Source organism: Phyllobates terribilis, unplaced genomic scaffold (genome assembly GCF_046119375.1).
Source record: "Phyllobates terribilis strain yellow unplaced genomic scaffold, ASM4611937v1 Scaffold_143__1_contigs__length_4665640, whole genome shotgun sequence".
Classification (NCBI taxonomy): domain Eukaryota; kingdom Metazoa; phylum Chordata; class Amphibia; order Anura; family Dendrobatidae; genus Phyllobates; species Phyllobates terribilis.
The window spans coordinates 4,288,960-4,313,005 of NW_027362903.1; the positions used below are offsets into that span (position 1 = coordinate 4,288,960).

Sequence of the window (24,046 nt, forward strand, 5' to 3'; positions counted from 1 at the left end):
CCACAGCATCTTGCAGCGGCATGCTATTCCATCCGGTTTGCGTTTAGTTGGACCATCATTTATTTTTCAACAGGACAATGACCCCAAACACACCTCCAGGCTGTGTAAGGGCTATTTGACCAAGAAGGAGAGTGATGGGGGGCTACGCCAGATGACCTGGCCTCCACCGTCACCAGACCTGAACCCAATCGAGATGGTTTGGGGTGAGCTGGACCGTAGAGTGAAGGCAAAAGGGCCAACAAGTGCTAAGCATCTCTGGGAACTCCTTCAAGATTGTTGGAAGACCATTTCCGGTGACTACCTCTTGAAGCTCATCAAGAGAATGCCAAGAGTGCGCAAAGCAGTCATCAAAACAAAAGGTGGCTACTGTGAAGAACCTAGAATGTAAGACATATTTTCAGTTGTTTCACACTTTTTTGTTAAGTATATAATTCCACATGTGGTAATTCATAGTTTTGATGCCTTCAGTGTGAATGTACAATTTTCATAGTCATGAAAATACAGAAAAACCTTTAAATGAGAAGGTGTGTCCAAACTTTTGGTCTGTACTGTATATGCCTTAAATGTCTGAAAGGTGCAAGACAATGGGGGTCCTCTTCTCCATCCATCAGCACTCCAAACAAGAAGAGACCATGCACCCATGTAGCTCTCTCCATTGTAAATTTTGAGTGTTGTGGTAACAGCCTAGGACTTCATAATTCTCATAAACTACAATGGAGAAAGCTCCATGCCCAGCCGGCTCCTCACTAACTCAAAGTCTTTCTGGAGGGCCATGTCGGGGTCAAGGAACCTCATTTTCTTACATTATAGGGGAATCAGATAAGGAGACACCACTAGTACTTTCCTGTCCCCGCTCCTAACATGTGTGCCCCTCCTCTTATAAACTACATCTAAGCAGCCACTGGACATATCCAAGCATTTCCGTGTCTCTATAGCTGGTGGAGGCATTTGGGATCGCTTGTGGCCCCTAGGCTATAGGTTGTGCATTTCTTATCTATTGACATTGTGAACAAGGTATCAAACCTCATCTGTTAATAAAGAGGAAAGATGGGGGCAAACTAATTTGGGCCCCCACTATGGGTGCCTTTTAGAGATTTGTACCTAGATATCAAGATATAACCTGCACATTGGATAGGTGACAACTTGCTGAATGCTGGGGGTCCTACCGATACCAAGAACAGGGTTCAGCGATGTATCTGAATGGAGTGACAGTCAACCACCACTGCTCCATTCATTGTTATGGGACTGCTGGTGAGAGCCACATATATTCCATGACAGTCCCGTAGACAATAAATAGAGCAGATGTGCTCATGGGACATTGTAGTTGGAATCTGTGGCACTCTCCAATGTTCAACAGGATCACCTATCCTATGCATAGGTATCAAAGGGTTTGTGCCAAAATGGTAAGCGAGAAGTGATCAAACCAGATTAATGCTCATGTAAGGAGATGGACAGATTGCCTACGCTCTCCTCTGAAGAATATGTAAATTGTTGTAATGCGTAATGTGAACTGTGATGTATCAGGTGAATTGTGGCTTGTGTTAATGATGTTGATAATGTGTGTAGTTTGACAGTAGGGATAGTGAGAGTTAATGTTTGGGACTAGCCCTGAGTGGGAGGGAATAAGTTGAAGGGACAGACACAGTTTCCAGTTAGGAAGACAGACAGGGCCTAGCTTGCAGTTAGAATATACCTCTGATCTGATTACTCGGCATAACCGTATGGAGTAGGTATCCCTGTGGCAAGAGAGGACCTACTGGAACAGATAGTAAGAGCCTGTAAGAGAAGAGATAGCAGAGAAGAGAAGAGAGCAGCAGTCTAGAATCGGGACAAAGAGAGTGATGGAAAGAATATCGGGACCTGGGGCAGGAAGCCTAGCAGGACGGTACAGAGTCCTCGGGCAGAGAGGTAACACAAGGCGAAAGTAAAGGGAAGCAAGAGGAAGAGAATACATATAGCATTGTAGCTACTAATCGTCTATAGTAAAGAAAGCCAAGTATTCGCCATATTGGGACACATCCTCTCCTACGGAGAAATTAAAGGACGCTTTGCTACAGGATGGAGTCTATGTTTCTTGTGGACTGGACTTCGGAAGTGCTATTGAGGAGTCGTATCGAAGAACCCCAGTCTGTAGAGTCCTCATTAGTCAGCTAGGATCTGAGAGTAGCAATAGCGTTACACCTCGACCTGTGCGGTCCCCACAGAGGAAAACAGAAGCTTTCGGGTTAGTGTGCTGGTTGAGTAGAGGAAGCAACCAAGGAAGATGGAGTGTTTCCAAGAAAGAAGGAAATGTGTGTGATGATGTCGCTTGTTGTTAAAGAAACATCCTTGAAGATAAATGCCTACTATCTGCTGTATATAGTTCACACCAAGTTATTCTTCAGTAAAAATAAGTTTATTGTTGGCTGGGTGGTCTCCCTCATTGATCTGTTCAACATCTATTCCTGGCAAACCATCAACACCGGTTACATGCCACCTGCACAGACGTAAGGCTCTCGCCTCACAAGTCCACACACCCATCTAGGACCCCGACTTTCATGTAACCTGTTAGGGCACAATAGACGAATACCCGGCCCACGGATACCGCCATGTGCCACATTACACTCATACGCCCTCAAAATGCAGTTACAGATTTTTCTTGACTATACAGTATGTCTATGATAAATCGTCAGCAGGAAACATCTGCATCTCCTCGTGCCGCTGCCTGGAATCAGTGCACATGGACCGCTCTCTGCAGTGCCGCCTTCAGGTCTCTGCTTCGTAGGCTGTAGATTAGGGGGTTCAGTAGGGGGGTGATTAGTGTATATATCACAGTGACCACTCGGTTCAATGTAAGAAGATTACTCGTATTAGGGACAAAGTAGGTGAAAGTTACTGATGCGTAAAAAATGAAAACCACAGTCAGATGAGACGTACAGGTAGAGAAAGCTTTACGTTTTCCGCCACTGGTGCGAATCATTCGCACTGTCCTAAATATTCTAACATAGGAGTAAAATGTGGTACCAAAAGCTATGATGCCAAGAAAACAGCCAACAATTATTAGGACTAGGAGATTGATGGAAATATCAGTACAGGAGATCTGGAACAAATTGGGCAGATCACAAATGAAATTCTGGATGAAGTTGGGACCACAGAACGTCAACCTTATTAAACATAAAGTATAGAGCATCGAGGGAAGCAAAGCAGACGACCAACTCAAAGACACTATCTGAGAGCACTTGCTCCAGGACATGACCTGGGAGTAATGGAGGGGGTGGCAGATGGCAACATAACGATCGTAAGACATGGAGGACAACAAGAAAGCCTCAGAGCAACCAAAATAGATGACAAAGAACACTTGTGCTATGCAGTCTGGGAGGGAGATGGACCAATATCGGGTGGTGAGGCCAAAGAGCATCCTCGGAGCAGTCACCGATGAGTAGGACATGTCCAAGAATGCCAAGTTTCCAAGAAAGAAATACATGGGTGTGTGAAGAGAAGAGCAAGTAACTACTAGGAGGATGATCAGAACGTTGGTGAAGACGGTCATCAGGTAGACGAGGAGAAAGACGGTGAAGAGGACATGGATGGTCCTCTGATTATCTGACAGACTCATGAGAAGAACGCTGGTTATTGATGTTTGGTTCTTCATTTCTCCGGTGTGATTCTTTCAAAATATTTTATTAACATTGATGACAACAAAGAAACATTAGGAGAAGTTGATGGAATCTATGAACCCAATGGGTGAACATATCTGCTCAGATATAATATTGCTGATAGTAACAGCTAACAGTGTCCTTCATGTTATAACATCGGTTTTCCCAGGAGCTATAACCACAGAAGCCCAAACCTCAGCTCCGCACATCCATAAATAATGTACGGGGTCTCAGGACGCTCATTGTCGCGCTTGTTTACTGTGCAGGATTTTGCAGTTTAATTTTAACCAATGAAGACCCGCAAGACACATTTCTGCGGCAAATATCATTCAATGTTGGGCTACTCTCTGTATCTCTCAGGTGTATACCAGTATTTCTTAAAGGGTTGACCGGTTAAAACATGTTATTACCTATGCACTTTTCTTATTGATCAGTGAGGATCTGACCACTCGAACCCCCACTGATCAGCAGTGCACATGTGCGACCTGTGCTCCATTCCTGGAATTCCTGAATGGAGCAGCAGTCGGGCGTCCAACCTGCTGAGCCAACTTGTAACTGGGACAAAAGTTTCCCCTCGATCAGAAAGTTGTCAGCTATCCTACAATTAGGTGACCATTTATTTTAACCAGACAACCCCTTTCATTCCAATCCTCAAATACCCCCTGTAGGGGGTGCTGCTCACTTGGGTGCGTCGGGAGGCAAAACAGGAGGCGTTTCCGTTTAAACCTCCATGTCAGTTTATTGCTTTCATAAACCATCCACAAGCAAAAGGAAAAATAAACAGCCTTCAGTGCAAGCAAAGCTAAGAAAACAGTCCTTTAGACAAAGTCTCAGGTTAGTTCAGTCCAGGCTGGATAGCGTCCAGTACACTCGCTCAGTCCGGATATCACACAGGCCTTTTCCCACCACACAGAGAGAACATGTGTCAAACAACAGACTCCATTTTAACCTCTTAATCACACCCAGAGGTGAGGTATGTGGGCAGCCAGACCCGCCCATCTCTTCAGGCCGCCTGTAAAACCTGACCCAGATGTACCAAACAATCCTGTTAGTGCAATGTGCACTAGAGCAACACTCCAGTATTACATCACAGATGACAGCCATCTCTGTGATACATACCTCCCATCAACTATATGTCCGGTAGCTGCCTTACATACCTCCCCCTCTGCATAAAGCCGTGGGGTTTGGCACCTTCTACTACTAGACAAGGGATTCTTGAGAGGGCATTGGCATGTAGCTTCCTGGCTCTCTGTTCCACATGGAAGCTGAAATCCTGTAGGGCTAAAAACCAGAAGGTGACCCTAGCAATTTGTCTCTTTTTCTCCCTCATCCACCTGAGTGGGGCATGGTCTGATACTAATTTGCATTTTCGCCCTAACAGATAGTAACGTAAAGGGTCCACCGCCCACTTGATGGCCAAGCATTCCTTTCCACAAAGCCATCTGTCTGGGGATGGTATACTGACGTCTTTAGTTGTGTAATTTGCAGGGCCTTACACCTTTCCCTCATCACCTTACTTATAAAGGGTGTTCTTTGAGCTGTCAGAATTTCGCTCGGTAATCCTGTCCAAGAAAATATGTGGACCAACTCGCGGGCTATACTTTTCGCCAAGGAGTTTCTCAGAGGAACAGCTTCAGGGTACCGCGTAGCATAGTCCAGGATGACCAATATATATTGATGCCCTTGAGCAGACTTAACCAGGGGACCGACCAATTCCATGGCAATTCTCTCAAACGGCACTTCTATGATGGGTAATGGTACTAGGGGACTTCGAAAGTGGGAGGTGAGGGCAGTTAGCTGGCATGTGGGACAGGACCTGCAATACTTTAAGATTTCCCAATAGAACCTCTGCATGATCCGTTCTTGAGTTTTCTCCACCCCCAGATGGCCACCTAAGACATGTGAATGGACCATGTCCAACACCCTCCGTCTATAGGGTCCTGGTACCAATAACTGTTCCACTAGCTTCCCCCTTACTTTCGTAACCCGGTATAATTCCCCACTCAACATAAAATAGGGAACCCTGATGTCAGCCCCCGTCTCCTGTCCTATACCATTTATGACGATTACATTGTTAAATGCTTCTCTTAGAGTTAGGTCCCTATGTTGGGCGGACCCAAAATTTTCGCAAGTCACTCCTAGCTCAGGAATATCGGCCTCAGGAGACACTACCTCTTCATCCCCCACAAGGACACAGAAGGGAAACTCGTTCGACTCTGGGTGTGGTGATACTTCTTTAGGGCCACCCCGTTTCTTATCCGAGCAACTAAGCCCTGTCCCCTTCCCCCACAGGTCCCAGAACAAACAAAAGTCCCGACCTATGATAATTAGGTGCAATAACTCCTGGACAACGCCGACCTCATGGGACTCAGTACCTTGAGCCGTTTCAATGTCCACTCTGGCCACTGGATAGTCTTTAGCATCGCCATGAATGCAACGCAACAGACTCCAACCTTCTTCCCAGGGATCAGTTGGAGAGGAAGAGTGGACCTCACAAGGGTCACCAGACTCCCTGAGTCTAGCAGTCCAATTACTTGCCAACCAGGTTATAGTCCATTTGCTCTCAAGTCAGGGGGCAACGTGCGGCTATATGGCCTGGGCCATGACATTTCCACTATATAATATCACCAGCAGGGACATTCGGCATTACCTCTTCCGCCCTTTTGGACCTTGAATACCCCCCCCCCCCTTTGGGCCTCTGCCCACTGACAGTCATCGTCACCCCGAAGCGTGCCAAATTTTCATCTTTTAGCTTGCCATATTCCTTGGTGTCTTGCAAGGCCAAGTCATAGTAGGCCTTCTGGGGTTCCCCCGTCAAGTATGGCGCCAGCACCTCTGCCCATTGCTCTAGCGGAAGTTTCTCTCTCTCAGTGACCCTTTCAAACACGGTCAAAAAAGCCTCTATGTCATCCTACGGGGTCATTTTCTGCAGGGCTCTCCCTACCGCCTTGTGGATGGAAAACTCGTCCACTGACCTTGCAGTTGGAGCTGTCGCCATGCGATTAACCGCTTCAGTTAACAAATTGATCTGCTGCTGCTGTTGTCAGCGCTGGTGCTGTTGCCGATGCTGCTGGAGCTGCTGCCTAAGCACCTTACTGGTCTCCTGTTGCGCTAGCTGTTGCTGCTGTAACAGTTGCTGGTGCTGTTGCTGCTGTGCTTGCATCAGATATTTAAACAGCTCCTCCATTTTGTCTGACGTCACTTACTGGCTTGTGGCCGCCTTCACCAAGGACATGCAGCAGTTACATATGTTTGTTGGGAACACTGCCCGCACTTCTAACACCAATTATAGGGAATGCTTCTCACTTGGGTGCGTCGGGAGGCAAAACAGGAATCGTTTCCGTTTAAACCTCCATGTCGGTTTATTGTTTCATTATCCATTCACAAGCAAAACGAAAAATAAACAGCCTTCAGTGCAGGCGAAATAAAGAAAACAGTCCTTTAAACAAAGTCTTTGGTTTGCCAGTCCTGTGGTCACACAGGCTGGATAGCATTCAGTACCCTGGCTTAGTCTGGATCAACCACACAGGAGGCCTTCTCCCTCCATACACAGACCATGTGTCAAACAACGGACTCCATTTTAACCTCTTAACCACACCCAGAGGCAGTGGCGTACCACCAATGACAGCAGACCACGCGACTGTTATGGGGCCCGTGAGCTGGGGGGGCCCATAGCAGTCCAGGGGCGGACATACCGCTGCTGGTGGAGCTGAAAGGACAGAATGGCAGCGGAGCTGCAGAGATCCGTCCTCTGCTTCCTGTCCGCCGCTTCCTCCCTCACACAGGCACGTGCTGCTTGATGACATCATCATGCAGCGTGGGCCTGTGTGAGGGAGGAAATTGCAGACAACAGGGATGCTGCGGCCTGCAGGGCAATGGGCAGAGAGGTAAGTGTTTTTTATTTTTTTATTTTTACTGAAACACTGTGGAGAGCAATAATGGGGCTGATGGGGCTGGAGAGAGCAATAATGGGGCTGATGGCTCTGGGGAGAGCAATGGTGGGGCTGCTGGGGCTGGGGAGAGCAATGGTGAGGCTGATGGGGCTGGTGAGAATGCTGATGGGTCTGGGGAGAGCAATGGTGGGCTTGGAAGAGCAGTGATGCTGCAGCTTGCGGGGGAACGGGCAGAGAGGTAAGTGTTTTATTTTTTTTATTTTTACTGAAACGCTGGGGAGAGCAATAATGGGGCTGATTGGGCTGGAGAGAGCAATAGTGGGGCTGATGGGGCTGGGGAGAGCAATAGTGGGGCTGATGGGGCTGGGGAGAGCAATGGTGGGGCTGATGGGGCTGGGGAGAGCGCTGATGGGCCTGGGGAGAGCAATGGTGGGGCTGAGAAGAGCAGTGATGGGGATTAGTAGACCGATGACGGGGATGGGGAGAGCAATGACGGGTTGCTGGGAGAGAGAAATGATGGAGGTGCTGGGAGAGTAATGACGGGGGTTGCTTGGAGAGAGCAATGATGGGGGTGCAGGGAGAGAGCAATGACGGGGGTGCGGGTAGAGAGCAATGACGGGGGTGCTGGGAGAGAGCAATTACGAGGGTGCTGGGAGAGCAATGACGGGTACTGGGACAGAGCAATGTTGGGGGTGCTGGTAGAGAGCAATGACGGGAGGTGCTGGGACATAGCAATGACGGGGGTGTTGGGAGAGAGCAATGATGGAGGTGCTGGGACAGAGCAATGATGGGGGTGCTTGTATATTTTCCGTGTGCACATAGCCTTACAGTTAATTGGGGAGAGTCACAGAGACTGAATAATTTATATTATTGGCAGATGGAGATTATAGTTAACTAGATGGTGGCCCGATTCAAACGCATCGGGTATTCTAGAATAGGTATGCGGCCGACGGGGCGCAATTAGCAGAGCGGCGTTTAAATTTGGCGCCCAAATCGCTGATTGGTCGCGTTCGGCAACCGCGACCAATCAGCAAAGCGGTGTTTAAATTTGGCGGCAATATAGGTGACTGGTCGCGGGCGGCGGCCGCGACCAATCTGCGAACCGTGTTAGTGAGGACTGGAGAGCGTATTTAAATTTGGCACCAAAATCGCTGATTAGTCGCGACCAATCAGCAGAGCGGTGTTTAAATTTGGCGCCAATACTGCTGATTGGTCGCGGCCGCCAACCGCGACCAATCAGCAGAGCGATGCAGAGCGGGGTTTAAATTTGGCCCCAAAGTCGCTGATTAGTTGCGTCTGACGGCGGGGACCAATCAGCGATCTTGGCGCAAAATTTAAAAAATGCTCTGTTGATGGGTCGCGGCCGTCAGACGCGACTAATCAGCGACTTTGGGGCCAAATTTAAACCCCGCTCTGCATCGCTCTGCTGATTGGTCGCGGTCGCCGGCTTCGACCAATCAGCAGAGCGTTGTTTAAATTTGGCGCCAATCTCGCTGATTGGTCGCGGATGGCGGCCGCAACCAATCAGCAGAGCGGTGTTTAAATTTGGCGCCAAAATCGCTGACTGGTCGCGTGCGGCGGCCGCGACCAATCAGCGAACCGTGTTAGTGAGGAATGGAGAGCATGTTTAAATTTGGCACCAAAATCGCTGATTAGTCGCGACCGCGACCAATCAGCAAAGAGGTGTTTAAATTTGGCGACAATTAGTGTTGAGCCACCCCCGTAGTGTTCGAGTTCGGTTCGGTTCGTCGAACACCCGTGTGTTCGCCGAACTGTTCGTCGAACTGTTCGTCGAACACCTTCGAACACCGTTAAAACCAATGGCAGGCAAACAAAAACACATAGAAACACATAGAAAACACCTTCAAAGGTGTCCAAAAGCTGACAAACTGCTCAGAAGACATAACTAACACATGGAAAAGTGACAAGTACATATAGTCATGCGAAAATAAAAGAGGTGGAGGAGTAAAAGGAGGGGGAGACACAGATATAGGCATGTCATGCCCTTCTAAAATCCAAAAAGTGAGAAGCCGACACGGCCAGTCCGCTCCTGCCCGTGCCACCTCCGTGTCGCCGGGTTTGTGCCAGAGCCGCGGTGAACCCTGACGGCCAGCCCCCCTCTCCCAATACTGGTGCCTGTCCGCTGGTGGGTCGAGCGAGCCCCCCTGTGGTGGAGGCAGCTCTAAGCTTTTTAATTTAAATTGTCTCTCTAATTTGAATGAATACACTTTAAATCCATTTACAAGGATCTATTGGAGGGCAAGTCTCATGCCAGCAGCCGCGGTAATTCCAGCTCCAGTAGCGTCCACTAAAGCTGCTGCAGTTAAAAAGCTTTTATAAGGATCGAGCTCGGCTGTCCACCGCAAGGCATCCTACTGCCAGTCCCAGCCCCTATGCCTTGGGGTGCCTCCTGATGCTCTTCACTAAGTATCCCATGGTCCCGAAGCATTTCCTTTGAAAAAATTAAGTGTCTAAACTACAGGTGGTGCAGCTTGCTTAACAGCCGGGATAATCCGCTCACTAGCAGACACTGCTACTAGGCACAAAGTATTTCCTGGGCTAGATGCAGTTAAAAATTTGTAATTAGATACTCTCGTTGGATGCTGAGAAAGCATTCCATAGAGTCTCCTGGCACGCCATATATGATTCTCTTAAAAAGCTTGGGGTAGGGGTCTAGGGGACCCTTTTATAGCCAAAATCACGGCCCTGTATCGCAATACGTCACCTAGGCTGAAGATAAATGGAACTGTAGCACCCTGAGGGCTCGGTTGCTACAGACGTATTGCACCTCACCCAGAGGTGTGATATCTCACTCTCAGGTAAGGATGGAGTGTGGATCAGGACCCGACACCTGCATGCATTACACCACATTGCCGTGGGGCAGGGCGACCAATATGCCCCTGAGATGGGCACGACAGTCCCTGTCCCTGGCTGGAGTGGGGGGAGGGAACACTGAGGAAGGGGAACCCTGTAGTGCAGGAGCAGGGAGGAAGCAGTTCCTGGGTGCATTGAGAAGGGAGTATAAAAGGTGGGCACCATCTTAGTTCAGTGCAGAGAAGTCTGAGCAGAAGTGGCAGGGAGCAGGGGCTCTGCATGAGCTCTGCTCCGGAGGCGGGCCTAGTAACAGAGGCCCAGGCCTGGAAGAGGGAGAAGGAAGGAAGAGGAACGAGGAATGAAGGGATCCCAGGGGTGCGGACGGGCGAGTCGCCACCGCACGCCCGAATCCACCTGCGTGGAGGGGTCAGGCCAAAGGGGGAGACCGGTCCCCGAACTAGTGGAGGCAGGAAACGACCCTCAGCTAGAAACCGGAGGCTCTGATATTTTATGTGGCGCAGCCCCTCGCTACACCCGCTAGGAAGGCACCACATAGGGTCAGGGAAACTGGCGCCAAGTTTACCAAGAGGAGGCCCGAGGCAGCCGGACAGAAGTGTTGGTAAGAAAGGCCAGACAAAGGACACACAAAGGGGGTCCTGTGAAGTGCTCCAAAGTTATCTGGGAGTTGTCTGAGCCCCTCACCTGGTGAGCACAGTACGACGTGGGCAGCCGTTACCTGCAGACGTGGTCTGGATAATAAGAACTGTGAGTAAAGGCCCTGAACTGCATCACTGACTCCGTGTCGTTACTGCTGCTGCCCTGCACCATCACCCCCATCCTCTGCATACACTGCCCTGAGGCTATACTCCTCCCGTGGGGAGTTATGCTACGCTCTGCTGCACCCACAACACCAGCCTCAGCGGTCTGCCCTGTAGCGGCGGTTCACTCTGACCGCAATCCACGGGTGGCGTAGTCGGACATTTAAACATCAAAACCACATAAATAGTTCCGCCACTGGTTTGACCGCCCTGAGCCACGGAACCGGGTCGCCGCCACGAAGACTACAACCACCAGCATCCACCAAAAAGGGTCCGGCTCCGGGTGTCCCAAGGCCCAGGGGGTGCGTCAGAACATTTTCATCACCTTTCACAATCACCAATGGGACAAGGCAGGGATGTCCTCTGTCCCCTCTCTTATACATCCTAGTGACGGAGCACCTGCTCTCATCAATTCGCCATAACCCCAATATTAGGTGGATTGAGGTGGGAGGCACCGAGTACAAGTGCTCTCTATTTGCTGATGATATCCTAGTATATATCACTCAATCACATATATCCATCCATGCTGTTATGGCTGAAATAGATCACTTTGTTACATGGTAAAATTTTAAAATCAATGCAGCGAAGTCTGAGGCCCTCGATGTCTCCCTCCCCAAATCCATATAGGATTCCATCCAGTCCAACTTTCCCTTTGCCTGGCCCTCACAGGGTATCAAATACTTAGGAATTCCTATTCATAGAGACCTCTCCCATCTATGTTATCTTAATTTTGGACCCTTTATTGAACAACTCCATACAGACCACGGTTGGCAAGTTAGAACTGTAAGATTCACTACGTGAACCACTGGTGTTTTGTGGAAAAGCACATGTACACTGCGTTCCAAATTATTATACAAAAAGTGTTTAGGAGTGATAAGGGAAGAATTTGTTTGTTTGTCAGTTAAACTCATTGATGGTGATGTGTGTCAGGGCTCTTTATATCACTGTAAGCAATTGCAGACACCTGTGCTAATTAGTTTGGCAGGTGTGTCCAATGAAAGGCAAGACTACTTAAGAAGGCTCTCTCACATTATTAAGCAGCCTACATTTTCTGCCAAAATGGGAAAGAAAAAGGATGTGTCGGCTGCTGAGAAGCAACAAATTGTGGAGTGTTTAGGTCAAGGCATGACTACAATCAACATTGTGCGATGATCAGGATGAAGTGTCTTGGCAATCAAGAAGTATGTAGCTGATTCACAGTACACACGTGTGCGTGCTGATAAGGGCAAATTGAGGACTCTTTCCTACAGGCAATTACGTCAGGTTGAAAGAGCAGCGGCAAAAAAGCCTTGTCATAGCAGCAGACAAGTTTTTGAAGCTGCTTGTGCCTCCAACGTCCCCCGAACAACAAGATGCAGGGTCCTTCAGAGGTTTGCAGCTGTGCATACGCCATCCTGTCGACCTCCTCTATCCACTTCACACAAGCAGAAACGGCTCCAGTGGGCCAAACATTACATGAAGACTGATTTCAAAACTGTTTTGTTCACGGATGAGTGCCGTGCAGCGCTCGATGGTCCAGATGGATGGAGTGGAGGATGGCTGGTTGATGGACACCCCACGCAAACACGGCTACAGCGCCAACAAGGAGGAGGTGGAGTAATGTTTTGGGCTGGAATCATGGGGAGAGAGATTGTCGGCCCCTTTAGGATCCCTGAAGGCGAAAAGATGAACTCCATAATGTATGTGGATTTTCTCAAACAGCACTTCCTGCCATGGTTCAAGAAGAAGAACCGTGTATTTCACAGCAAGATCATTTTTCTGCATGATAATGCACCATCTCATGCTGCACATAAAACATCTGCATCTCTGGCTGATATGGGCATAAAAGGGGACAAACTTATGGTGTGACCCCCATGCTCCCCTGACCTCTACCCCATTCAGAACCTTTGGAGGATCATTAAAAGGAGTGTCTATGATGGCGGGAGGCAGTTCACATCTAAGCAACAGCTCTGGGAGGGTATTCTGTCCTCATGCAAAACAATTGAAGCAGAAACCATCCAAAACCTGACAAATTCAATGGACGAGAGAGTTCAGAAGCTCCTTTCGAACAAGGGGTCCTATGTGAAAATGTAACATCACCTAGAATAAAGTTTTGAGTTGAAAACTGTTTGATTTCAGTTTCTAACAACCTGCTAATGCTTATAATTTCAAAAATGACCATTTTTTTGGTCTTTATTAAAATGAAAAGGTTGATCGAAAAGTTTGGGGGATCTAAGAGTGTGGCAACCCAGTAGTCATGATTACTTCGAATTCTGACAATATGAGGGTCATGCTGCAGGTAGTGCAGCAAAAAGGCACTTATGTGCCTTGCGCATCTCGGAGCCCCAAAATTATTTTCCGGGCTAGATGCAGCTAAAAATTATTTTTAATTTTAAATCTGGTGAAGCTTATTATAGATGGCCTAATAGGATCAGTGCTGCACACTGCTACAAAGCCCAAATTATTTTCCAGTCAAGATACAGATAAACATGATTAGTAATTTGAAAGCTTAAAACGTTTGGTAGGGTGATTTTAACCAATCATCAAGCTTTTACTCTCCCCAGGATGACACAGGGGTAGAAAAGTCGTTTCGGATCCATGATTTGTTCATCTTTATGAACGTGAGTCTGTCTACATTATCAGTGGAGAGCCGCGTGCGCTTATCTGTCAGCACACCACCAGCAGCGCTGAACACACGTTCAGACAGAACGCTGGCTGCGGGGCATGACAAGATCTCCAAGGCGTAAGTGGCTAGCTCCGGCCATTTATCCAGATTGGAAGCCCAAAAAGAGCAAGGGTCCAGTGACACAGTCGTGGCTTCAATGTTTACTTGGAGATACTCCTGTACCATCGTCTCTAGGCGTTGACTATGTGTCAGACTTCTTGTCTCCTGTGGCCTTGCAAAGGATGGGCTAAAAAAGTGGTGAAATGATTCCGCAAAATTGATGTTACCAGCAGATACTGTGGTTCTGTTACGGTTTGAGTGCTGAACACTTGACGGTCCCACGGTTGGCAAGTTGGAACTGTGAGATTCACTACGTGCACCACTGGTATTTTGTGGAAAAGCACATGTAAGATTCTGCAACAGTCTCTGCTGATACTCCTGCATGCGTGCATCCCTTTCTATGGCAGGAATAATTTCTGCAAATTTACTTTTGTACCGGGGATCTAACAGTGTGGCAACCCAGTAGTCAGGATTATTTCTAATTCTCACAATTCGAGGGTCATGTTGCAGGTAGTGCAGCAAGAAGGCACTCATGTGTGTTGCGCATCCAGGAGCACCAAGTCCCTGTTGTGTTGGTGGCGAGGTAACAATCATGCTTCCTTCCTCTGTCCTCTCCCCCCAACCTCGCACAACAGAAATGTGATCAAGGTCTCCCTCATCTGATGAGTCTTCCATCAGTTCATCCTCCACTTCTTCCTGGGCTCCTGCACCTTCCTCACTAGTTTGGCTGCTACCATGCGCCCTGGTAAAACCATCTCCCCCACCCTCACATGCCTGCCGCCTTGGTGCTGCCGACCGTCTGGACCTTGCAGATGTTAGCCCTTACGCATACAACTCCTCCTCCTCTACTTCCTCCACCTCCTCTTGTGCCACCACCTGACTCCGAATTCTGTTTAACATGTGCTCCAGCATGTAAATCACCGGAATAGTCATGCTGATAATGGCATCGTCAGCACTAAACATCTTCGTCGCCATTTCAAAACTGTGCAGAAGGGTGCATAGGTCCCTGATCTGAGACCACTCCTCCAGCGTGATTTGCCCCACCTCTGAATCTCGTTGGCCCAGGCTATACGTCAGAACGTATTGCACCAGGGCTTGTCGGTGCTGCCACAGTCGCTGCAACATGTGCAGAGTTGAATTCCACCGGGTAGGCACATCGCATTTTAGCCGGTGAAGTGGCAGGCCCAACGACTTCTGTAGAGATGTAAGTCGCTGAGCTGTGGGATGCGAACGGCGGAAGTGAGCACACAGCGACCGTGCCCTCTGCAGAAGGCCATCTAGTCTGGGATAGTGGGCTAAAAATTGCTGGACAACCAGGTTCAACACGTGAGCCATACAAGGCACGTGTGTGACATTGCCCCGGCGAAGGGCCGCACCCAGGTTTGCAGCATTGTCACACATGGCCTTCCCTGGTTTCAGGTCCAGTGGAGACAACCATTCATGAAATTGGTTCTCCAGAACTGACCACAACTCCTCAGCTGTGTGACTCACATTTCCCAGACATTTCAATGTAAAAACCGCCTGATGACGTTGAGCCCTACTGCCAGCATAGTAAGGAGGTGTGCAGGATCCCTTCTGTGCAGTTAGAAAGCTTGTGGCATGACCAGACAGGCTTTGGGTGCAGGTGGAAGACCGAGAGGAGGTTGAGGAGGCAGAAGCAGTGGAGGAACTTTGACATAAAGAGGATTGACGCACAACTCGTGGGGACGGCAAGACTTGGACAGCAGCCCCTTGTCCTGCTGTCACCATAGTTACCCAGTGCCCAGTCAGCGACATGTAACGCCCCTGTCCATGCCTACTCGTCCAAGTGTCTGTGGTGAAATGCACCCTGTCACACACAGAGTTTCTCAAAGAAGCGGTGATGTTGTGTGCGACATGCTGGTGGAGCGCAGGCACACCTTTCTTTGAGAAGTAGTGCCGACTGGGCATCTGGTACTGGGGCACTGCGACGGACATAAGGTCTCGAAAATCCTCTGTGTCCACCAGGCGGAAAGGCAGCATTTCTGTAGCCAAGAGCTTGCAGATGGTGAAATTCAACCTCTTAGCTTTCTCATGGCTAGGAGGAAATGGTCTTTTACTTGTCCACATCTGAGGGACCGAGGGCTGGCTATTGTGCTTAGACGGGGTTGATAAGGGTGTCCCCGGCAAACTGCCGGTCTGTGAGGAAGATGCAGGCGGACATGTTAGGTTGCCTTGATCCAAAGGTGGTGCTATCGATGTCGGACAGCGCTCAACACCAGCTGGTGTTACCACCTCCAAAGAAAATGATGACCTGCCAATCACGCTGGCTGTTGCGGGTAAAGAGGTGGCAGGTCTGCGCCCCAAAACAGGTGTGACTGCTGTCCCCCCAGTCACAGAGGATGAAGAGGCCGCGGATGCACAAGATATGGCAGACGGTGATTGGCCCGGCCGGCTAGGCCGCATTGTAGCACACTGAGCTTCCCACTGCAACTTATGCTTCATGTCCATGTGCCGGTTCATGCATGAAGTACTCAAACTATGTATTTTTTGGCCTCTACTTAGCTTTTGCTGACAAATGTTACAGATAACACGAGTTGGGTCATCTTTATCGATCTGAAAAAATGCCCAGGCTATGCAAGGCTTAGCACCCATGCGACCTGAAGAGCCACCACGACTTGTGGTGAGAGGCAGAGTTGTGTTTGAGGATGCAGTTGTTGACGTGCTTCCAGTACTACGTCTCTGTCCAGGAAGGCGCAACCTGACCTCGTCGTCACTAGCATCTTCCTCCACCTCCTCTGCTGACCTCATCTCTTGGCTGACTGTGGGTTGACAGTAAGTGGGATCTCCGACCTCATCATCATCACCCTGTGCGTTATCACACCCGTCGTCCTCAGAGCCAACCTGTTCCTGCCCTGACAAAAAACTAAAGTTGTCGCTCCAATCAGGTATTTGAGTCTTATCATCGTCTTCCTCATTGTCTCCACCAACAGGAGTTACAGTTTGGGAATGAGGGTCTACATTATGGTCAGAACCTTCTGCGTCTGGTCCTGGATCCGACTCATAAAGATTCTGGGCATCAGTGCAGATCATTTCCTCGTCTGGATTCACAGAAGCGCTGGAGTCGACCTCTGATTCCCAGGCTATAGTATGAGTAAACAGCTCTGCAGACTCAACCATCTGTTCTACCTCATACTCAGACGGGCAGCTGGAGATTTGGGAGCTGTGAGGAAGCAAGTGCGATTTGGGTGACACCTTTGAGGACTGGAGTATTTGTGATGTTGAAGTTGATGTGGAGGAGAGCCCACTTAAAGGAGCACTTGATATCCGTTGAAGCACCTGCTGTTTTTGTGCCTCATCTGGAATTTGTAGCGATTGGCGTGGCCGTAAGAAAGGGATCTTATCACATTGTCCGCTAAAAGAAGTAGACATTTTAGTTTGGCTGGAAGATGGTCTTTCTTCTGCAGATGTTACTGTTGCTTTAACACCTACCCCACGGACACAACCTTTTTTCCCCTTCCCAACACGCCTATTCCCCTTTCCACCAGCAGCAGGCCTTTTTCCACTCATTTTGGTGGTTAACTAATTCACAACTCTGGAGTTGTTTGCACAAAAAAACAATGGATGGTAACCGAGCAGAGCTGAGTGGCCAAACTGTGGTATTAGGCCAAAACTATTGGCTGGGTTAGATGCAGAAAAAAATTATTTTGAATTTGCAACCTGATGGAGGTCAGTATAGATGGACTAATAGACCAAGTCCCACACACCGCTAGAAGCCCAAATATTTTTTCAGAGCTAGATGCAGAAAAAAATTATTTTTAATTTGCAACCTGATGGAGGTCAGTATAGATGGACTAATAGACCAAGTCCCACACACTGCTAGAAGCCCAAATAATTTTTCAGAGCTAGATGCAGAAAAAAATTATTTTTAATTTGCAACCTGATGGAGGTCAGTATAGATGGACTAATAGACCAAGTCCCACACACCGCTAGAAGCCCAAATATTTTTTCAGAGGTAGATGCAGAAAAAAATTATATTCAGTTTGCAACCTGATGGAGGTCAGTATAGATGGACTAATAGACCAAGTCCCACACACTGCTAGAAGCCCAAATATTTTTTCAGAGCTAGATGCAGAAAAAAATTATATTCAGTTTGCAACCTGATGGAGGTCAGTATAGATGGACTAATAGAATGATGCTATGCCCAAAAGATTTTACTTCACTAGGTGCAGTAAAAAAATTGGTATTCTATACACAGGTGGTATATCTTGCAACACAGATAGGCTACTCCACTGACTAACACACTCTGCAATAGGCCAAAAAGGATTAGCTTTGCTAGATTCAGCCAAATGCTGTGAAAAAAACTTGCACAGCACTGGCACAGACCTGCCTGGCAAAAACTGATAGGAACTGATGTAACCTAGTCCTGAAAAGGACTGCAATTACAATTAGTCTTTACTCCCACAACCTATCTATTTAAGAGCACAGACCTCCCTGATAAAAGTCGTAGGAAATGCTGTAACCTAGTCCTTAAAAGGACTGCAATCACAACTATTCCCTACTCCCAAGCTATCTGTATATTTGTGCGAAAATTGGCTTGAAATTAACAAGGTATAGCGCACACAGCAACAGCGGTGCCGTCTAACACGCAGCTGCAGCAGTGAGAAAATGGTGGCGACGGGGAAAATGGCTTGGTCTTATAGGGCAAGGACATGTGACATACACTGCCAATGACACATGCCCTTGCTTGTGTGAAAAAAAGCACTTCGCTCCGTGTGTGCACTGCTGATAGGCTGACAGATTGCACCTCCCCACTGTAAATGCGGGAAAGAGAAAAAAAAATGGAGATCTTCATTGTTCCTGCAGAGATCCATCCCCTGCCCCTCCCCCCGCCCCGCTGTACACTCAAACTGCGGATTAACATTAATTTTCATCATTACTGAGAAAAAATCCAGTTATGATTTTGGTGCACGAACAGTTATCGAACATAACCTCGAACAGCCGAATTTTTCTCAAATTGTTCGTGTTCGCCGAACGGCTCGAACACCGCCCAAAACAGCTCGAATTTGAGATTGGCGAACAGTTCGAGTAGAACAACGCTCATCTCTAGCGACAATACTACTGATTGGTCGCGGCCGGCGACCGCGACCAATTAGCAGAGCAGTGTTTAAATTTGGCGCCAAAATCGCTGATTAGTCGCGGCTGAAGGCCGCGACCAATCAGTAGAGCGTTGTTTAAATTTTGCGCTAATACTGCTGATTGATCTCGGCCAGCGACCGCGATCAATCAGCAGAGCGTTGTTTAAATTTGGCGCCAAGCTCGCTGATTGGTCGCGGCTGGCGTCCGCGACCAATTAGCACAGCAGTGTTTAAATGTGGCGGCAAGATCGGTGATTGGTCGCGGCCGCTATTTAAATGTGGCGCCCAAATCGGTGATTGGTCGCGGGCAGCGGCCGCGACCAATCAGCAGAGCGGTGTTTAACTTTAGCGCCAAGATCACTGATTGGTCGCGTGCGGAGAGCGCGACCAATCAGCGAATCGTATTGGTGAGGAGCGGGGAGCGGAATCGTATTAGTGAGGACCGGGGAGCGCCGCTGCCTGTGCGGCTACTTCCGCTGCGAGAACCCGGGACATGAGCGACTGCTCGCAGCAGAAGTATCCCGACCCGCAGCGACCAGTGTTAAAAATCGCTGATTGGTCGCTGGCGCTGGCCTCCCTTCACACCCTAGCCGCTGATGTCCCCACAGTATCCGCATGGTGTTACAAAGGTCCGGACATTTGTGTTAAAAATCGCTGATTGGTCGCGGGCGCTGCCCGCGACCAATCACCGATTTGGGCGCTAAATTTAAATATCGGCCGCGACCAATCACCGATCTTGGCTCCACATTTAAACACCGCTGTGCTGCCCGCGACCAATCACCGATTTGGGCGCCAAATTTAAATATCGGCCGCGACCAATCACCGATCTTGGCTCCAGATTTAAACACTGCTGTGCTGATTGGTCGCGGCCGATATTTAAATGTGGTGCCCAAATCGGTGATTGGTCGCGGGCAGCGTCGGCGACCAATCACCACAGCGGTGTTTAACTTTTGCGCTAAGATCAGTGATTGGTCGGGTCCGAAGACCGCGACCAATCATCGAATCGTCTTGGTGAGGACCGGGGAGCGCCGCTGCCTGTGCGGGTACTTCCGCTGCGAGAACCCGGGACATGAGCGGGCGCTCGCAGGAGAAGTATCCCGACCTGCAGCGCCGCTCCCCAGTCCTCTCTTCCAGAAGGAGGTCAGTGGCGCCGGCGGTCCATCCGCTGCTACCAGCCGGGAGATGAGCGCCTCGCGCCGCTCATCTCCCGACTGCATCTCCGTCCCGCAGATGGGTCCGGCGGTCGGGTTCCTTCTGCTGTTGCCGGCCGGGAGATGAGCGCCTCGCGGCGCTCATCTCCCGGCTGCATCGCCGCTCAGCTCCGTCCCGCAGATGAGCCGCTAACGGCCGCCATCTTTTTTCAGAAATCCCGCGGCGCTGATTGGCTGCTGCCGGACCAATGAGCGACGCGGGATTTCCTGGACAGACAGACAGACAGACAGACGGGATAAGACGATTATATATATAGATGGGGGGCACAGTGCTGCTTATCACTTTATATTTTGATTACTAAGTGGCTAATAGTATATTAATGGGGGTCTACATATCTGTATTCAGGGGCGCAGTGCGGGGGAGACACAAGTATATATACAATATATGTGACCTTGTTATTTTCTAGGCTGGAGGATCATGGTGACCAGACGAGTCGTGGCTGGGAGATGTCGACATGAAGGTCTGACCAGACGGAGAAGAAGCAGCAGAAACCGGCTCTGATCAGATGAGACGTCAGCGGTAAGTGCCTGGATGTAGATATTATTCTGTATCTGCACTGTGTGACTTGGAGTGATAATGTTATCTGTAAAATCCCTTAGGTCACATTCTCACATTTGTGTGAAATGTCCGTGTGCTGCCAGATTTTTTTATCGGATGGTCCACGGACTCGTACAGTTTTATAGGTCCATTCACACATCCATGAAAATCACGGATATGAGAATGAGATCTGTGAGCGTCAGAGAACGTCCTGTTCTGATCTGATTTTGAGGATTAGAATAGGACATGCTCAATGCAGGAATGTAGCCTTATTATGTATAGCACAGTCCCTTAGTACATAGTGTACTCGCTTATTATGTATAGCACAGTCCCTTAGTACATAGTGTACTCGCTTATTATGTATAGCATACGCCCTTAGTATATAGTGTACTCGCTTATTATGTATAGCACAGTCCCTTAGTACATAGTGTACTTGCTTATTATGTATAGCACAGTCCCTTAGTACATAGTGTACTCGCTTATTATGTATAGCACAGTCCCTTAGTACATAGTGTACTCACTTATTATGTATAGCATACGCCCTTAGTATATAGTGTACTCGCTTATTATGTATAGCGCCGTCCTTAGTTATATAGTTTCATCTTTTATTATGTATAACACACTCCCTTATTACCTACCATCCTCTCTAGCTCTAAGGGCTCACAATTGGGGGATCATACTGTGTTGGGGTCAGCAAACTTTGCCCTGGGAGTTGAGGTGAGGTACAGTAGGGTCATTATACTGTGCATGTGGAGGAATTCACCATGGGGGTATCATACTGTGTTTGGGGGACACTTTTGTTGGTATCACACTTTATGGGACAATGAAAGAGGGGCCTAGGACGTCATCGGGAGGAAAATTACTATGTAAAGGCTGGAAGGTTGTGTGATCTGCTCTTATGTGACCCTGACAGTTATTTACATTTTTTTTGAGGGCGGGGGCCCAATTTCAACTTCTGCTATGGGGCTCCATGAATCCTATATACGCCCCTGCCCAGAGGTGAGGTATGTGGGAAGCCAGACCCGCCCATCTCTCAGGTTGCCCGTAAAACCTGTGCCCGAATGCACCAAACAATCTTCTTAGTGCTTATGTGCACTAGAGCAACACTCCAGTATTACATCACAGATGACAACCATCTCTGTGATACATATCTCTGATCAACTATATGTCCGGTAGCTGCCTTACATACCTCCTCCCTCTGCATAAAGCCGTGGGGTTTGGCACCTTCTACTACTAGACAAGGGATTCTTGAGAGGGCATTGGCATGTAGCTTCCTGGCTCTCTGTTCCACATGGAAGCTGAAATCCTGTAGGGCTAAAAACCAGAAGGTGACCCTAGCAATTTTCTCTTTTTGTCCCTCATCCACCTGAGTGGGGCATGGTCTGATACTAATTTGCATTTTCGCCCTAACAGATAGTAACGTAACTGGTCCACCGCCCACTTGATGGCCAAGCATTCCTTAGTTTACTCTTGAGGGTTTTATGAACCTTTCCACAAAGCCATCTGCGTGGGGATGGTAGACTGACGTCTTTAGTTGTGTAATTTGCAGGGCCTTACACCTTTCCCTCATCACCTTACTTATAAAGGGAGTTTCTTGAACTGTCAGAATTTCACTCGGTAATCCTGTCCAAGAAAATATGTGGACCAACTCGCGGGCTATACTTTTCGCCAAGGAGTTCCTCAGGGGAACTGCTTCAGGGTACCGCGTAGCATAGTCCGGGATGATAAATATATATTGATGCCCTTGTGAGGTCCACTCTTCCTCTCCAACTGATCCCTGGGAAGAAGGTTGGAGTCCGTTGCGTTGCATTCATGGCGATGCTAAAGACTATCCAGTGGCCAGAGTGGACATTGAAACGGCTCAAGGTACTGAGTCCCATGAGGTCGGCGTTATCGAGGACAAATTACACCTAATTATCATAGGCCAGGACTTTTGTTTGTTCTGGGACCTGTGGGGGTAGGGGACAGGGCTCAGTTGCTCGGATATGAAACGGGGTGGCCCTAAAGAAGCATCACCACACCCAGAGTCGGACGGGTTTCCCTTCTGTGTCCTTGTGGGGGATGAAGAGGTAGTGTCTCCTGAGGCCGATATTCCTGAGCTAGGGGTGACCGGCGAAAATTTTGGGTCCGCCAAACATAGGGACCTAACTCTAAGAGAAGCATTTAACAATGTAATCGTCATAAATGGTATAGGACAGGAGACGGGGGCTGACATCAGGGTTCCCTATTTTATGTTGAGTGGGGAATTATACCGGGTTACGAAAGTAAGGGGGAAGCTAGTGGAACAGTTATTGGTACCAGGACCCTATAGACGGAGGGTGTTGGACATGGCCCATTCACATGTCTTAGGTGGCCATCTGGGGGTGGAGAAAACTCAGGAACGGATCATGCAGAGGTTCTATTGGGAAATCTTAAAGTATTGCAGGTCCTGTCCCACATGCCAGCTAACTGCCCTCACCTCCCACTTTCAAAGTCCCCTAGTACAATTACCCATCATAGAAGTGCCGTTTGAGAGAATTGCCATGGAATTGGTTGGTCCCCTGGTTAAGTCTGCTCAAGGGTCACAAGACTCCCTGAGTCTAGCAGTCCAATTACTTGCCAACCATTTACTTTTACAGGACAAGTTTGTGGCCCCTCGCTGGGTGGACTGTTCACACTGCAGGCCGGATACGCATAGTATGAATAGCGATGTCCCAGGCTATAGTCCATTTGCTCTCAGGTCAGGGGGCAACGTGCGGCTATATGACCTGGGCCATGACATTTCCACTATATAATATCACCAGCAGGGACATTTGGCATTACCTCCCCCGCCCTTTTGGACCTTGAATACCCCCCCCCCCCTTTGGGCCTCTGCCCCCTGACAGTCATCGTCACCCCCAAGCGAGCCAAAATTTCATCTTTTAGCTTGCCATATTCCTTGGTGTCTTGCAAGGCCAAGTCATAGTAGGCCTTCTGGGGTTCCCCTGTCAAGTATGGTGCCAGCACCTCTGCCCATTGCTCTGGCGGAAGTTTCTCTCTCTCAGCGACCCTTTCAAACACGGTCAAAAAGGCCTCTATGTCATCCTACGGGGTCATTTTCTGCAGGGCTCTCCCTACCGCCTGTGGATGGAAAACTCGTCCACTGACCTTGCAGTTGGAGCTGTCGCCGTGCCATGAACCGCTTCAGTTAGCAAATTGATCTGCTGCTGCTGTTGTCAGCGCTGGTGCTGTTGCCGATGCTGCTGGAGCTGCTGCCTAAGCACCTTACTGGTCTCCTGTTGCGCTAGCTGTTGCTGCTGTAACAGTTGCTGGTGCTGTTGCTGCTGTGCTTGCATCAGATATTTAAGCAGCTCCTCCA

At 48.8% G+C, this 24,046-nt stretch overlaps 1 protein-coding gene across 1 annotated transcript; it reads right to left on the bottom strand.

The window, feature by feature from the left end:
* Positions 1-2,710: 2,710 nt before the first annotated feature.
* On the bottom strand, positions 2,711-3,631 carry LOC141206892 (olfactory receptor 5V1-like). The gene has a single exon (XM_073664261.1). It carries the CDS (start codon positions 3,629-3,631, stop codon positions 2,711-2,713), a length of 921 nt encoding a protein of 306 aa, XP_073520362.1.
* Positions 3,632-24,046: the final 20,415 nt, after the last annotated feature.

Bases quoted from the DNA above. Each gene is read 5' to 3' on its own strand.
- LOC141206892 (XM_073664261.1), bottom strand. From the start codon at position 3,631: ATGAAGAACCAAACATCAATAACCAGCGTTCTTCTCATGAGTCTGTCA.